The sequence below is a fragment of the Vigna umbellata genome, chromosome 5 (assembly GCF_029865625.1).
Source record: "Vigna umbellata cultivar VRB3 chromosome 5, Vumbellata_1.0, whole genome shotgun sequence".
In the NCBI taxonomy this organism is placed as follows: Eukaryota; Viridiplantae; Streptophyta; class Magnoliopsida; order Fabales; family Fabaceae; genus Vigna; species Vigna umbellata.
The window spans coordinates 32939119-32952953 of record NC_142169.1 but is presented as its reverse complement, the minus strand read 5'-3'; the positions used below and the strand labels follow the sequence as shown (position 1 = coordinate 32952953).

The window sequence follows — 13835 nt, the reverse complement described above, 5'->3', positions numbered from 1 at the left end:
CATTTTCAAATGTAATCTTTCAAGATTTTAGATGCTACAATATACGCAAGCTACCTATGTTTCAATGTGGTTCGAGATGAATCCTTGGGATGATAAAAACAAGCACGAACTGAATCCATTACTGTCTGTTTATTTTGAAATTCGATTAATTTAAACTGTTAAAACTAATTTAAATTGTGTTAAAACGTGTCACGAGCTGGTTTCTACTTGTTGTGTGTCGAGAAGGATGCGTCCAAATCTAGCAACTTTGGCGTTTTCCAAGTTTAAATTGACAAATGGTGGAAATTAGATCTTTGGAGATCACAATGGTTGAGAACTTAGAAATAAAGGGTCTCCCTTTTGATGAAATTAACAGAGACCCAAACTTCTGTGATTTCAAAATTCAAACTCTTGCAGAATTTTTGTCGGCAGAAAGTAATGCATGAAAGGCGCTTGAGATTTTTGAAAAGTTAGATTTTTTTACTTGAGTAGAATCACCTCAAATCAAATGATTAAAATTTTTATATGGGCGAATAAAGAGGAATGAAACCTTGAAACACATCACATTATATTTATTTGAGACATGTAAGAATAAAATAATTATAAAAAAAAGTAAATCTTTTATTTATAAAAGAAAATAAAATATCAAATAAATGAAAAAAAAATTGTGTTTCAAAATATCATTATTCCTGCCTAAATGGATCGACACAACTTACTTCTTGGCTCTTGAGGATAGTATGGGAATAATTTTCTATGATTGTTTCCCTATGTAACTTTCATGTTTTTGTTTCCATTCCAAAACATGAGGATATTTGTTTAGTGACTATGATAGTTTGAGAGTGTGATCCTTTTATACTATCATTTAATAATAATGAATATTATTATTCTATTTTAAAATTTTATCATACTTATTTCATTAGTTAAATATAGTATTTTATTATTAATTTGCATACATTTTATGATTAAACTTATGAAGTAATACTTTTTTTATTAATAAGCACTCAAATTAGTTCATTTATTATTTACTCTTCTTGTTATATACGTTGTGTCATGGTTTACTACATATAAATTCTTGAACAATCACATCTAAAATTTTGTCTACTTGAATAATTAATCTAAATGCCTATTGGAAAGACCTGACACGTGGCAGCTTGATATGCACGTTGCTTGGATATTTGAAAAAAATAGGAATATTTGGCATGATTGATTGAATGGAATGGGAAAAAGACATGAAAATGTGTTCTTAGTAGATTGTAGGGGTATGAAGAGTACAAATTATGTTGATGTTTGGATAGTTGTTAGTATTTGTTGTAGACACAACACAATAAATGTAATAAATGTATAAAGAAATTAAAGGGTGAGTTTGGTTAGATGTCGATTTTGATGTTGATGTTGGTGTGTGTTGGAATTAACCCAGATTTGAATGTACCAGTCCATTCAAAAACTAAAATATCAAATTATTTTATTCTAATTAATCACTTTATTTCAAAATTATTTTAATTTTTTTCTTGACAAATACATTTCCAAATATTTTATCATAAGTTACATAATTATGTTAAAACTTATTAAACAAGATGCTAAAATTTATGTACGTAGCTACTTGAAAGTAAGTTCTAATATAGACAATCTATTGTGTTATGTACATAGCTAATTTAATACAATCTCGTTCTAAATAGTTTATATCATAATAATCAATTACTTTAACATCCATATATAACCGATTATGCTAAAGTGTTACACGCATATATAAGGGCTGCTTCAGTAGAAAATAAACCATTCACTATTTTTTATATTATTACTTTTATAAACAGTTGTCAAAGAAATAAATTCATTTAACTCTTGAATATTTATCTTTTTAGTTAAATATTTGTTAAATGAGAATGTTTTCCAATATATATTTTTTATTTTTAGTTAAGAATATTTTTAGTTAAAGGGATAAGAAAAAAGGATGCATACTTAAATTACGAGATTGGTGGTGTAATATTTACTACGTGTTATTTTCAACATAATAAATTTTTGGAATAAAATTCTCAAAAATAATTTTCATGAAAATGATTAAATATTTAATTTTGATTCAGCATTTCAGTATTTATACAGTTATTATTCATTTTCACTGTTTATTACTACAATAAATAATAGAATTTTATGGTCAATCAATTCGTAAAAGCTATGATTTTTATAGTTTTGGGTTGATAAACAAAACAACTTGAAAAATTGATGTACAATACTCTTTTTATTATATTTGTCTGTAAAAGTATAATAAATACTAATAAATGTGAATTTGGTTTAAATATACTTCCCTATAAATGAATCAATAAAATAAACTAGTAAATATGTGCATTTTTATTTTGGAAGAATATGAAAACACTAGCAACAATATATAGTGATAAAATTCTCCCCAGACTATGAAATATATAATAATTTGACACGCTAGTCTCATCTAATTATTGGATGGATGATTTAAATCGGACGGAATACATAAGTAAAATTATTAAGTCTAACCTATTTTGGTATCTACAATTAAGTCTAACCTATTTTGGTATTTACAATTTCTTTTATATGAGATTAAAGTTTTTAATATAAACTAAATAAATAATTAAAGACATTAAAATTTTATCTTAATCGTTAACTAAATAAAGATAACAGTGTTATTGTTTTTCTTATTTCATATCTTTCCTCTTATATGGCATTAAAATATGTTTAAATTAATCTCAAAACTGTATCAACGTAGAAAAAAAATTAACAGATTCTTCACTCGAACAGAGAGGAAAAAAAAGAAAAAAAATATAATAATAGGTACAATACATGTTATATCTACTCTTTTTTATGCATAATTATAAAAATAAATATAAATAATTTTCACAATTTTATCATAGACGGTAATTTTAGTTTAAAAAATAATTAAATTAAAAAAAGTATTAATTCTAAGATGTTACTTAAAATATAAAATAATTAATTTAATTTTAAAAAATTTGTTATTAAAAGAGTAAAAATGGAAATAAATTGATATAAAATAATTATTTTAATTTTAAAAAAGTTGTTATTAAAAGAGTAAAACTGGAAATAAATGGATACGTAAAATAAAATGAAAAAAATCTTTTTCATATAATAATATTGATAAAAAGGTAAAAAATACTAATTTATAAATAAAAAATAAAATTTAAACTTTTCTATTTAAGTGGTTGAAGTTTTTCCTGAGTTGACTCTTCTTTTGAAGAACAAAACTTGTGTAATAAATTGTGAATTGATTATAGTGTGTTAAAAGAAACAGTGCATCAGACGTACATTTATGATATGGAAGAGATTTATTATTCAATCAGTATTTAATATTTGTGTAAAAGATATAATAAAAATGTTAAATAATGTATTAAAAATGAACTTAAAAGGTAAATAGTATTTTCATTTCTGAAAATGGGCTTGACTGGTAATATGGATTTAATCCGTTACTTAATTGGTAGCATACCAGGAAGAGACAGTGGCTCACAGCCAAGTCAGAGAGACAAAAATGAAAACTGAAACATAAAAAAATTAAAAAAGAAATATAGTGAGAAAACAACAACCTTGTGGTCCCAGAATGAATGCTGTGTAGAAAAGATGAAACCGCGAGTTATCACGATAAAATGAGAGAAGGTCACATTGATAAAGAGTTAGCATTAAATCCCATTATTTATTATAGCTTGAAAGGGAAAGCGACAGTACAGAAAAGATGGGACCGAGTGGACGTGTGTTCAGAATATTCACTTCATTTGAATTGCAGTTTCGAATCCGATACCCTCTCCCTCGTTGGCTTATCACTCACCAAATGATAACGGATCCAGTGATAAGTCATCGTACTTCTCAAATAAGAAGAAGTACTTATGTCTGATGGGTCAGTAGAAAAAGATAGACTCCTCTGTACAACACATCGAAGATAGCGAGACTCAGTCTCTCTCCATTCTCTCTCTTCCTCCTCCTCTTCTTATCTGCAGCTTTTCAAACCCTAGAATTTCTCGAACTTCGAGCTTCTGTAATCTTTAACAACCACTAAATCCTTGGGAAATTTTAGGTTGTGGAGCCTTTTCGGGTTCAGTTTTGACGTTGAGGTTGCATGCTTCATCCCTGATTTGTCTCTGTTTGTGGGGAATTAAGTTATGTACTTTTCTTTAGTCTTGATTTCTTGTTTCTTGTTTTTTTTCTTTGGCGTGTTGTGTGTTCGAAGATCGGGGTTCGAAGATCAAGATTATTGGTGCCTTTCAGATTTGAGTAGCAGCTATGACTTCTTTGAGCCGAGAATTAGTGTTTCTGATACTCCAATTTTTGGAGGAGGAGAAGTTCAAGGAGTCGGTGCACAGGTAAGCGAGTATACTTTGAAATTTTCTTTTATTCTTTTAGCTGATGTTTTGTCTTTGTTCTCCTTATCTCTTCTTCCTCTTTTTCTGTGCAAGTTTTATCCTGTGAAATGAAACTACGCAGCAGTAGTGCAACAAAAAGTGGAGGAAAATTTTGAATTGTTAAAACTTTACTGTTGTTCCTGTTAACAATGGGTAGACTTCTTGTTGAAATTTCAAGTGTCATTACAAATTGGTGGTTTGTCTAAGGAGAAATTATTGAATGGCATGAGATCAACACATGTTTATGGTTTTGGCCATTCTCCATATAATTTAGCTGTATTTTGTGGAAATTGGCCTAAACCTTATGTACGGTGGTCTTGGTCCATTCTCCATATAATTTCTCCAGTGTATCCTAGTTTTGCTAAATTAAAAATGCACACGTGGTTAAAAAATAACACCATTTGCTCGCATGTAGCTTTCTAATTTGGGGAACGTGCGGATACATCCAAAATTGCACATTATTTATCTGCTGGTGGAAATGATTTCAGCCGAGGATTCAAATTGCTGTCCCTGTTTTATCGCAATCCTTGATTTTTGTGAAAAATTGTGGACAAATGCAGCCAATGCCGCCGATGAGATCCCTAAAATGTTGACATTGGAGCTGCAATTTCTGTTTGCGAACCTTGTTTTAAAACCTTGCTTTCAGCTTAAGCTATGATTTTTTAGATGGTGAATTGTATTCAAAATGAGTTAAAAGTAACAGTTAAGTGATTTGAAGAATGTTTTCAAATTTATGTCTTAAAGCTGACGGATATCCTTGTAATATAATCCAAGAAGCTTAATTTGGATGTGGGTAAATGAATTATAGAGCCAGATGGCAGTGAATTATCTGGTTCACATTTGTTTTGTAAAAGTATTATTGACAACTGAGGACTTCTATGTCAAGAGTCAATCACGACTTGTCACTGCCATTGTTGCCACAATTTAGAAGTTTTCTGTATTCACAATTTTTAAGGTTTTGGAAGTATTTATAACCACGGTTGTAACTACCGTTACCTTAAAATTGGGAAGAACAAAATATATTATTGCACTTCTTTTTCTGGCAGTTGCTATAGATGGTTTTCTGAAGTTGAAAAGCAATGAATTACTTGAATATGAAAGCTGAACTTGCATATATTACGAGGTTTCTTTTTGTGTAGAAAGGCTGAGATGCTGATAATAAAATTAATCGGAAACCCTTTCTATTCCTTTGCTAAACGTATCCTCCTATTTTTGACATTACCATTTCTGGTTATCTCTTTCTTGAATGTTTCTCTTTGGTCCAGGCTTGAGAAAGAATCTGGGTTTTTCTTCAATATGAAGTACTTTGAGGAAAAAGTACAGGCTGGTGAATGGGAAGAAGTTGAAAAGTACTTAAGAGGGTTTACAAAAGTTGACGATAATAGATACTCCATGAAAATATTCTTTGAAATCAGGAAGCAGAAATATCTTGAAGCACTTGATAGGTATCTATTAATTGGAATTGCTTGGGGATTTTCTGATGATGTTTGTGCTTATGATGGTGGTACTTCACATGTTTTTTCTTTGGTGCTGCTAAATTAGGCAAGAAAAGGCAAACGCTGTTGAGATATTAGTGGGTGATTTGAAAGTTTTCTCCACGTTCAATGAGGAACTATACAAAGAAATCACCCAACTTTTAACTCTAAGTAATTTCAGGTATTCTCTTGTCTTGAACATACAGTCTAATAATATAATACAATGCCGTTGAAAGTGATTTCAGTCAAATGTCAATATTCTTCAATCTTGATTAACAGAGTTTGTGAAGAACTAAGTTTACCAAATTGTGTCATGTTGCCTTTTATGACCGGTAGACCTACAAGATTAATTAATTTCTAAGATTATTTGGTTTTCCCTTTGCATTTTATATTTCAGGGAGAATGAGCAGTTGTCCAAGTATGGTGACACCAAAACTGCTCGAGGGATCATGTTGATAGAGTTAAAAAAGCTAATAGAGGCAAATCCTCTTTTCCGTGACAAACTTATCTTCCCTACCCTTAGGTCATCTAGATTGCGGACGTTGATCAATCAAAGGTGTAAATGCTATAGTTGTAGATTTATTTGTTCTGTCATATGCTGAAGTAGATGTGAGTTTATAATTTCAACTGATTCTATTTCTCTCTCTCCTGCCTAGACTTACGGTTTTTCTTAATTCACTTGTTCATAGTTAAGTGGTTTCTTTTCTACTTGGCAAATGCAAAGCAAATTCTGTGGCATTTTGCTTTCTATAATGTACAAACATTATATCTGATAAACTTTTGCATATGGTACTAGTTGATTATATGTTGTTTATTATTGATTATTGATTAGATATATTTTGTTTTTTAACTTGTTCTTTCTAGCCTTTTCTTTTATTAAGCCATTTGTGTCCCTAATCAATGCAGTTTAAACTGGCAGCACCAACTTTGCAAAAACCCTAGGCCAAACCCAGATATAAAGACTTTATTCACCGACCACACATGTACACCTCCTAATGGTCCTCTAGCCCCTACTCCTGTCAATCTTCCAATTGCTGCCGTTGCAAAGCCTTCAGCTTATACTTCAATTGGAGCTCATGGTGTATGATATCTTTCATTTCATAAATTGGGTTTCTTATACTTTTAATCAATTACAATCTAACTTATCATATTTATTAATGAATCAATATTTTGTTTCCATTTTGTTTATATAGCCCTTTCCCCCTGCCGCAGCAACTGCTAATGCTAATGCTTTGGGTGGTTGGATGGCTAATGCCTCTGCTTCATCATCTGTCCAAGCAGCTGTTGTCACAGCATCAACCATGCCTGTCCCACAGAATCAAGGTTAAAATCCCATTCTCTCCCCACACAACATTTTGAAAGATTTGTGGTCACCTTATTTTTGTCTATACATATCACAGTAAGTTCTATTAAATTTTACATGTTACACGCAATAGAATTTTTCACTTGTTTACCTTCATTTGGAAATAATTATTGTTATTGGTGGACAGGCAGCTGAAATGTTATTTAATTGGATATGCCATCAGGATATTATCTCTCAAATTTTACTTAGAATTTTACATATTTTGTATTCCGGTGCAAGATGGTTTCGTGACTTTAATGCTATGCCCTTTTGTAAACAGTGTCTATCATGAAGCATCCAAGAACACCTCCAACAACTCCTGGCATGGTTGACTATCAGAATGCTGATCATGAGCAGTTAATGAAAAGACTCCGGCCTGCTCCTTCTCTGGAGGAGGTAATTTTGATAATTTTTCTGTTTAATTTTAGTGTGATTTGGGTATTCTTGAAGCCAGTGGTTTTTCTGCTCCAAAGCTGTATAGGAGTCCTAATATTGTACTTTTTGGTGATTTTTGTTACTATGATTCATATCTATCCTTTTAGGTTTCCTATCCTGCCTCTCGACAACCCTCTTGGTCGCTGGATGATCTACCAAGAACAGTGGCAATGACATTGCATCAAGGATACTCTGTGACAAGCATGGACTTTCATCCTTCACATCAAACCTTACTTCTTGGTAATTTCTATCTTTATTGCATTCTGTGTAATATGTTGCTCAGCATACTGACAAAAACATAATTAAATATTTCTGTTGAACAGTTGGTTCTACTAATGGGGAAATTACACTTTGGGAACTTGGGTTGCGAGACAGGTTGGTCACAAAGCCATTCAAGATATGGGATATCTCAGCGTGCTCATTACCATTTCAGGTTTTTAATTTTATTTTTCAACGAGTCTTTATACTATTCAATATTTGCTTTTCTACAGTACCTTTGGTTATGGTCTAACCAGACAATAAGTGTATCGTTATGGTGGTCATTGGTGCTTGATAATTCATATTCTTTGGAATTTTATAGTTTTAATTTTCTCAGGCAGCTATGGCCAAAGATGTTTCCATTTCTGTCAGTCGTGTCACATGGAGCTTGGATGGAAATTTTGTGGGTATGTGAAGTCCTTAAAAACCATTTTGAAACTGTCACAATATAATTTCTTACTGGTTTCTTTACTATAGGTGTTGCATTTACTAAACATTTGATTCACTTGTATTCCTACATTGGATCAAATGAGCTGGTTCAGCGTGTGGAGGTGAGATTATTCTTTTAAGAAGTAACCAAAGTTGTGTTTGCAATTTGTTTTACATTTCCTTGCCAATGCAGGTTGATGCCCATATTGGTGGTGTTAATGACTTGGCATTTGCTCATCCAAATAAACAACTCTGTATTGTGACTTGTGGAGATGATAAGTTGATAAAGGTGCATAAATCTACTTGCAATTTTGGATTATTTATAAATGTTATATTGTCTAAAGAAGAGACTCTTAATAGGTGTGGGATTTGACTGGACGGAGACTATTTAACTTTGAGGGTCATGAGGCGCCTGTATATTCTATCTGCCCTCATCACAAGGAGAACATTCAGGTAGAAGGATTATATGATATTTTCTCTATCAGTCTATTCTTTGGATTTCTTAGGAGTTATAATTTGGTTCTAGCAAAGCCCAAGAGTGCTCCTTGTAATTAAATGAATTATGTGTACATATTGTTCATGATTGAATTATTCTGGTAAACACATTTGATGTTTAGTGTAACTCTGCAGTTTGTATTTTCAACTGCCATTGATGGCAAAATAAAAGCCTGGTTGTATGATAATGCGGGCTCTAGGGTTGACTATGATGCCCCAGGCCATTGGTGTACCACGTTGCTCTATAGTGCTGATGGAAGTAGGTAAGAAGGTTTTGGGTTTGGATTAATTGAGATTTATTATTAAATGGAACTGTATTAATATGTTCCATAATTATCTTCCCTCATTTGTATAGACTGTTTTCCTGTGGGACTAGTAAAGACGGCGAGTCATTTCTTGTTGAATGGAATGAAAGTGAAGGAGCTATTAGGAGAACATACAATGGATTCAGAAAGAAATCTGCTGGTGTTGTGCAGTTTGGCACAACCCAAAATCGCTTCTTGGCTGCTGGTGAAGATGGCCAAATCAAATTTTGGGAGATGGACAGTATTAATCTTCTAACAAGCACTGATGCAGAGGGTGGATTACAGGTGGGTTTACCTGTGTTGTTTTTAGTATAGCTAACACTTTATAAAGACACATCATATATAATTGTATGAATCTAGTCAGGCCCTTCCACTCTTGAAATTCAACAAGGAAGGAAGTCTTCTTGCTGTCACCACTGCAGACAATGGATTCAAAATTCTTGCTAATGTAAGTGGTCTTAGATCCTTGAGAACAGTTGAAACTCCAGGATTTGAAGCATTGAGGTCACCCATCGACTCTGCTGCAATCAAGGTTGTGATATATTTCTTCACCTTTTCTTTGATTTTGATATTTAGATCGAAATACATATTAATACTGTCCATTTGGTTTGTTATACCTAGGCATCTGGCTCTTCTGCTGTTAATGTTAGTACTGTCAACTGTAAAGTAGAACGGAGCTCACCTGTCAGGCCTTCTTCAATTCTTGTATGAATTTCCCTGTGAATTACCGTATTCCTTATTATGATGTTAGCATGGTGACAATGATATACTAGTGATAGCTTAACAATTAGAAGTATTATGACAACTGTTTCGTTTCTTTTAATATTTACGAAGAATATTGGATCAGCCTGATCCTTTCTTCTTCTAGTATGCTTAACTCCACTGTGCCATGCCCCTGCATACCGTGGAGGACTGATCATCTTTTGGATATTTATATCATTTGATGTCTGAATTTGTTAAATTATATTTCGTTGATTATATTTTCTGGAGTTACTTTATTGGTCTTGAATTATGTACTTACAACACATGATTGGTTTTGCCATTTTCAATGAAGAATGGAGGAGTCGATCCCACAGGTCGAAATGCAGAGAAACCTATAACTGTGGATGAGGGAATTGATAGAGCTAAACCATGGCAGCTGTCAGAAATTGTTGATCCTGTTCAATGTCAGTCAGTTACCATGCCTGACAGTACAGATTCTTCCAGCAAGGTTTGTTGGTTGTAACAGAGTGTGATTGCCATTTTGTATTGACAACTTGGTTCCTGTGAACTTTTTTAACTCTTAAGAGTCATACATAGGTTGTTAGACTTTTGTATACGAACTCTGGTGCCGGTCTATTGGCACTTGGTTCAAATGGTGTTCAGAGGCTGTGGAAGTGGGCTCGTAGTGAACAAAATTCCAATGGGAAGGTAATCATAATCTCTTCTAGGCTCTCTAGTCCTATGTATGCTCGTGATTACTTCCCACCTTTCAATAGAGAACAGAATTCTCAAGCGTATATGGTTTTAGGCTACTGCCAGCGTTGTTCCACTGCATTGGCAACCCCACAGTGGTCTTCTTATGACTAATGATGTCTCGGGTGTCAACCTTGATGAAGCTGTTCCTTGCATTGCACTCTCAAAGAATGACTCATATGTTTTGTCTGCCTGTGGTGGAAAGGTTTCATTATTTAACATGATGACATTCAAGGTACATGTCCTTGAATACAATACAACCACAACATTTCATTCAGCTGCTAAGCTTACTGTTTACTTATGTCATTTTTTTTTTCATTGTAGGTAATGACAACATTCATGCCACCACCCCCTGCCTCTACCTTTTTGGCTTTCCACCCTCAAGATAATAACATCATAGCCATTGGGATGGAGGATTCAACAATTTACATTTATAATGTTAGAGTGGATGAGGTGATTACTATCTTTAACAGTTTTCTTCTTTTTAAGCATCATGCTATTATTTTTAAATTATCTCATTTTCTCTTGGGTATCTTCTAGGTGAAATCCAAATTGAAGGGTCACCAAAAGCGAATTACTGGTTTTGCCTTTTCAACCTGCCTTAACATCCTGGTTTCATCTGGTGCTGATGCTCAAGTATGTCGTGTAACTGTTTTCTGTTCATTTTAGATTCAGTGATTTGGAAAGCCTCTATGCATAATGATTTATTTTGGGGACATCCATTAGTTACCCATTTTTCGGTTGTTGTAATTATTCAATGTTATCTTAGATCTATTTTCTAGTGTAAAAGAGGACATGATAACCTTTATTGAAGGTTCCTTGTTGACTAAAGATATACTTAAATTATAATATATAAGTGATTGTAAATTTTATCTTACAAAATAATTTTATAATATTAAGTTTGAAGTTTCTTTTCTAAGATGATATTAAAGTGACTCTTAACTAGAATTGTTAGACTATCTTGCTACTTGCTACTAAACTATTATTGAACCACTAAAAATTTTTGTTCCCATACTTATAATGTCCCCTGAAAATATGATCAAATTATAGTATATAAGCGAATGTAAGCTCAACTTACAAAACAATTTTCTGGAAATGTTTTATATTTTCTGGACTAAAGAAATGAAATCTCAATTAACTTCGTTTAATTATTTTACTAGGAAGGTGCCAATACATAACTTTCTGTACTATATCAATTTTCTTTTTTGCTTGTGTCGGTTTACTTTACTGAAATAATTTCCGTACAGCTCTGTGTATGGAACATTGATACATGGGAGAAAAGAAAATCAGTTCCACTACAACTGCCCACGGGAAAGGCTCCTGTAGGTGATACTCGTGTGCATTTCCATTTAGACCAAATTCGGCTACTGGTAGCCCACGAGACTCAGTTGGCAATATATGACGCCTCTAAAATGGATCGGATTCGGCAGGTAAAAATAATTTTTCTATCTGGCACTGATATTGCTTCTTGTTGCTGTCAAAAGTTGAAATTGAAATAACTTGCTGCAGTGGGTTCCTCAAGATATTCTGGCAGCTCCCATATCATATGCTGCTTATTCCTGCAATAGTCAGTTAATCTATGCTACATTTTGCGATGGAAACACTGGGGTTTTTGATGCCGACAGCTTGAGACTGAGATGTCGTATAGCACTATCCACATACTTTTCGCCTGCGGCTTTAAGTGTGTAAGTTTCTTCCTAGTACATGAAACCCAATGAATTTTATCTAACTCTTTACTGTTTTAAAACATTGAAACTTATTCAAGAATGTATTGTGAAGTCTTATTTTCATTTCGTGATCTCGTGATATGCAAAATCCTTGGATTCAAAGTGAATTTGGGAATGATATTTGTAATTCTTATTGCAGGAACCAATCTGTGTATCCTGTTGTTGTTGCGGCTCATCCAACAGAGGCCAATCAATTTGCCGTTGGATTGACAGATGGGTCCGTGAAAGTGATAGAGCCCAGTGAATCAGAAGGTAAATGGGGAACCAGTCCACCTATAGATAATGGAATAGTAAACGGTAGGACGGCATCATCATCTACAACAAGCAACCACATACCAGATCAGGCACAAAGATAAGAACATTCATTGTACCATACCAGCATATTCTTTTTCCATCTGTAATTTGATCACCTTAGATTTTTAGATTTTTATCCCCCCATTTCTCCCTAATCAAGGTCTTCTCAGGGTCGATTTGGACATAAAAATAGCAGATATATGGCAGCAGGCTCATGTCTTGTATACCTAAATTGATTCTAGTCAACTGGATTACATTATTTATAAACTGTACCTCTTACTTGTTCACAATGTGAATCCTGCCCATTCTCCTCTCATTTGTATGAAATCTGTTAGTCATATAGATCGATTACGTATTGCTTCCTTGGATGACATAATCTGACCTGACTTTTCAGACAGTTGTTTATCTCATGAAGCGCAACGACGTTAAAGAAAGTCATTTGTTATATGTTAGCGTGAGGTGAAGAGGGAGAAGCAGCTGTAGGTTTTAAAGAGTTTCAATCATGACACGTGTATGGCAAAATAAAATATAAATAAATGAACAAGAATGACGGTATTTGAATTAAGGCTACGTTTGGACTAAATAATAAAAATGATGGAATGGCGTGGTAGGTGATGGAGGTCATTCCATCATATTTAACGGTTTCATTATCTCAGGCTAAATATATATTTTGTCTTCATATTTGGACATTATTTTTTAATTTTTTTAATAATTTAGTGGTAGGTTTTATTTTGCCAAAATCAGTTAATTTGATTTTTTTCGTTAATAACAGAATTAGGAAAGTTAAGATGTGTCATAAGGGCATTGACGATGTGTTGGGGTAAAAAAATGGTTGCTTTTCCGGAAAGAAAAATTCGGAATATATTTCCAGATCTGAAAGTTAATATCGAATTGCACATTTCGAAATTCATAATTATTTCAGGTTGATTAATCTGAAAAGTACTTCCGGATCAAGAAACATATTCTAAATTTCTCTCTTCAGGAAAATGCACCTCTATTGCAGATCACTTGATCCGGACAATCCATTCGAATTTATCTTTTCGGTACACTCCCTTTAGAACCCATAATCCGGAAGTCATTCCCCATATCCGAAATAGTAGAGTTGGAGGGAGAAACCAATGCAGAAGCAGAAAGAAGAAAAGAGCTGATGGTGAACGAGAAAGAGAAGAAGAAAATAATTACCATTGTTATCATTACGAAAATGGTAGAATGGACATTTTAAAAAGTTAGGGAAGTGCAGGAAAAAAATGGGGGTGCAGAAAAAAATGGGG

General features: G+C 33.0%; 1 protein-coding gene across 1 annotated transcript; it reads left to right on the top strand.

Annotated features, from left to right (window-relative positions):
• The first annotated feature begins 3802 nt into the window (after positions 1 to 3802).
• Positions 3803 to 12880, top strand: LOC124838952 (topless-related protein 3-like). Its single transcript, XM_047314683.2, has 26 exons — positions 3803 to 4061; positions 4178 to 4310; positions 5615 to 5794; positions 5892 to 6005; positions 6222 to 6380; positions 6731 to 6905; positions 7018 to 7147; positions 7447 to 7562; positions 7709 to 7841; positions 7925 to 8034; positions 8197 to 8266; positions 8337 to 8410; positions 8482 to 8577; positions 8649 to 8741; positions 8919 to 9046; positions 9139 to 9373; positions 9453 to 9620; positions 9710 to 9793; positions 10143 to 10298; positions 10388 to 10498; positions 10599 to 10778; positions 10868 to 10996; positions 11084 to 11179; positions 11791 to 11973; positions 12053 to 12228; positions 12410 to 12880. Exons 2-26 carry the CDS (start codon positions 4231 to 4233, stop codon positions 12624 to 12626), a joined length of 3393 nt encoding a protein of 1130 aa, XP_047170639.2. The 5' UTR covers positions 3803 to 4061; positions 4178 to 4230; the 3' UTR covers positions 12627 to 12880.
• The last annotated feature ends 955 nt before the right edge of the window (positions 12881 to 13835 follow it).